General features: G+C 34.2%; 1 protein-coding gene across 1 annotated transcript; it reads right to left on the reverse strand.

Annotated features, from left to right (window-relative positions):
• Window positions 1-497: 497 nt before the first annotated feature.
• Window positions 498-1,028, reverse strand: LOC145158503 (agamous-like MADS-box protein AGL62). Its single transcript, XM_079077393.1, has one exon. It carries the CDS (start codon window positions 1,026-1,028, stop codon window positions 498-500), a length of 531 nt encoding a protein of 176 aa, XP_078933519.1.
• Window positions 1,029-2,149: the final 1,121 nt, after the last annotated feature.

Genomic DNA, 2,149 nt, shown 5'->3' on the forward strand with positions numbered 1-2,149 from the left:
ATATATATATATATATAAAAGTTTGAAAATTAAAAAATTAATGTACTAGTTAAAACACAAGTTGAAAGGTTTTGAAAGTTTGATGAATCTAATGACTTTTACTATAATATAATGATATAGATATCTTTCCATAATAATCTTCACTTAAGACTTCAAAGTACAAGCATGTCTAACAAACTTGTTGTCAGTTAACTACTTAACATTTCTTATACTAAATCCAGGTAGAACATGAAAGTTTAGTTAACTTCATAGAAATTACATCGTGCTACTCATTTAAATTAATCCAATGTAACAAAAAGATAGTTCAAATCATTCATGTTTACTAGCTGCAGAAAGGGTTGGATGGCCTAAGAGAAGATAACTCTATCAACTCTATAATTAATAGACCTTGATTTAAATAGTAAATAAATAAAAGACAAAAACAACCTCTACAAAGATCTATGACCTAAGACCATATGAGGATTCTTGAAAAATATGTGCCCAATGCCCTTCAAAGTTCACATCGAAGGACCGATACCACCTAACCAAGTAGAACCACACATGGGCAATACATCTGTAAGGTTAGAAGCCTCGACCATAACGATTTTCTCTGCTTGATTTATAGAGTTATTCTTCAAGTCCAGCATCATCACCTTCAATTTCTCTAGCTGTTCTACTCCTAGATTTTGTATTGGAGAATCCCACCAAAAACTCTCCTGCCTAGCTTTCCTTATCGTATTAAGTTCTTCACTGGTCTTTTTTTCAGCTTCCAATTGAGCAAGCAAGTTGGTTAGCTGCAGGTTGAGTTCTTGGGTCTTGGTATTGCGATAATGCTTCACAAGCTGAGATGTCCTTGCACTTGGTGGAAGATTTTGTTTCAGGAAGCGATCTATGATCGTTTGAACAGATGGATGGCCAAACGAGAACACCTTTTTAGTTGGGGAAAACAAAATAATTGCAATCTCCACCCCACAAAGAGTGCACATCTCACTAGCCTTTTTAAAGACACCAGAATGCCTCTTGGAGAAAGCAACCAACAAGCTGCTCATTTTATTTATTCTTTTCATCTCGATCTTCTGTCGTCCTTTGCTTGGTCGACGCATTGTGGAGGATTTGATGAAGTTTTTTCAAGAGGCTAACAAATGTTAGCTTATTGGATATATGTTTTCTGGTTCAACATTGAAAAACTAGTGGATATTTAAAGGACTCAACCATTGGGTGCATTAATGGATTTTAATTTTTAAATGCAGAAAAGTTATATTTTACAGCCTCAAAGTGTTGGGAATTAATATTTTTCTAATGTAACGGAAGTACTAAATGTTATTAGCATTAACAATAGATATTGCTCCCCAAATAATTTGCTGGAAAAATCTATCAGAGTGCATTAGATGGAAATAAATTGAATAAGGAACAAATACTTATGCCATTGTTTTATATAAACGTACATAAACTAATATTTAATATGCCATTGTTTTATATAAACGTACATAAACAGATTTATATACATATATACACACACACTAGACGAATGTCTGCGCGTTGCGCATGATAGTTTATGTAACGCCCGTAGATCCGGGCTAGTCAATTTAGAGACGTTAAGCGTCAAAAATGACTTTTTGATGGAATATTATTTAGAAGGAGTAATCTTAACCAAGTTGTAGTATATGTTACAAGGATTCCGTACATATAAAGAACACCGAAATTCGAGTTATAACGAAGAAGTTATGACCTGTCGAAGTTTCGCGACAGAAACGACACGACACATCGCGACGTAAATAGTGAATTTATGATAGAGCATTATTTAGCCTTAGTGGTCTAAACGAAATTCGTAGAATATGTTAAACCGAGAGCGTGCATAAAAAGAACGTCTAAATCTGACTTCGTATGAGGAAGTTATGATTTTTCTAAGTTTCGACTTAGCGGTATACAGCCTAAATCTCGAAATTGAGATCGAGTGATATTTGGCCGAAACAATCTAAATGAGAATCGAAGATCTCGTCGTTAGTAGTCCAACGGTAAAAAGAAAAACGAAAACGGATGTCGGATGAAGAAGTTATGATTTTATAACGAAGTTTTCCTGTCCCGGCCTACTAAAAATAATATATTAAAAATAAAGTCAAAATTAGCCAACGGAGTCCAAACAAAAGTTGTAGAGCATAATCTCACCTAC

This window comes from Lactuca virosa, chromosome 2 (assembly GCF_052849685.1).
Source record: "Lactuca virosa cultivar CGN04683 chromosome 2, Lactuca_virosa_CGN04683_v6, whole genome shotgun sequence".
NCBI classification, from domain to species: Eukaryota; Viridiplantae; Streptophyta; class Magnoliopsida; order Asterales; family Asteraceae; genus Lactuca; species Lactuca virosa.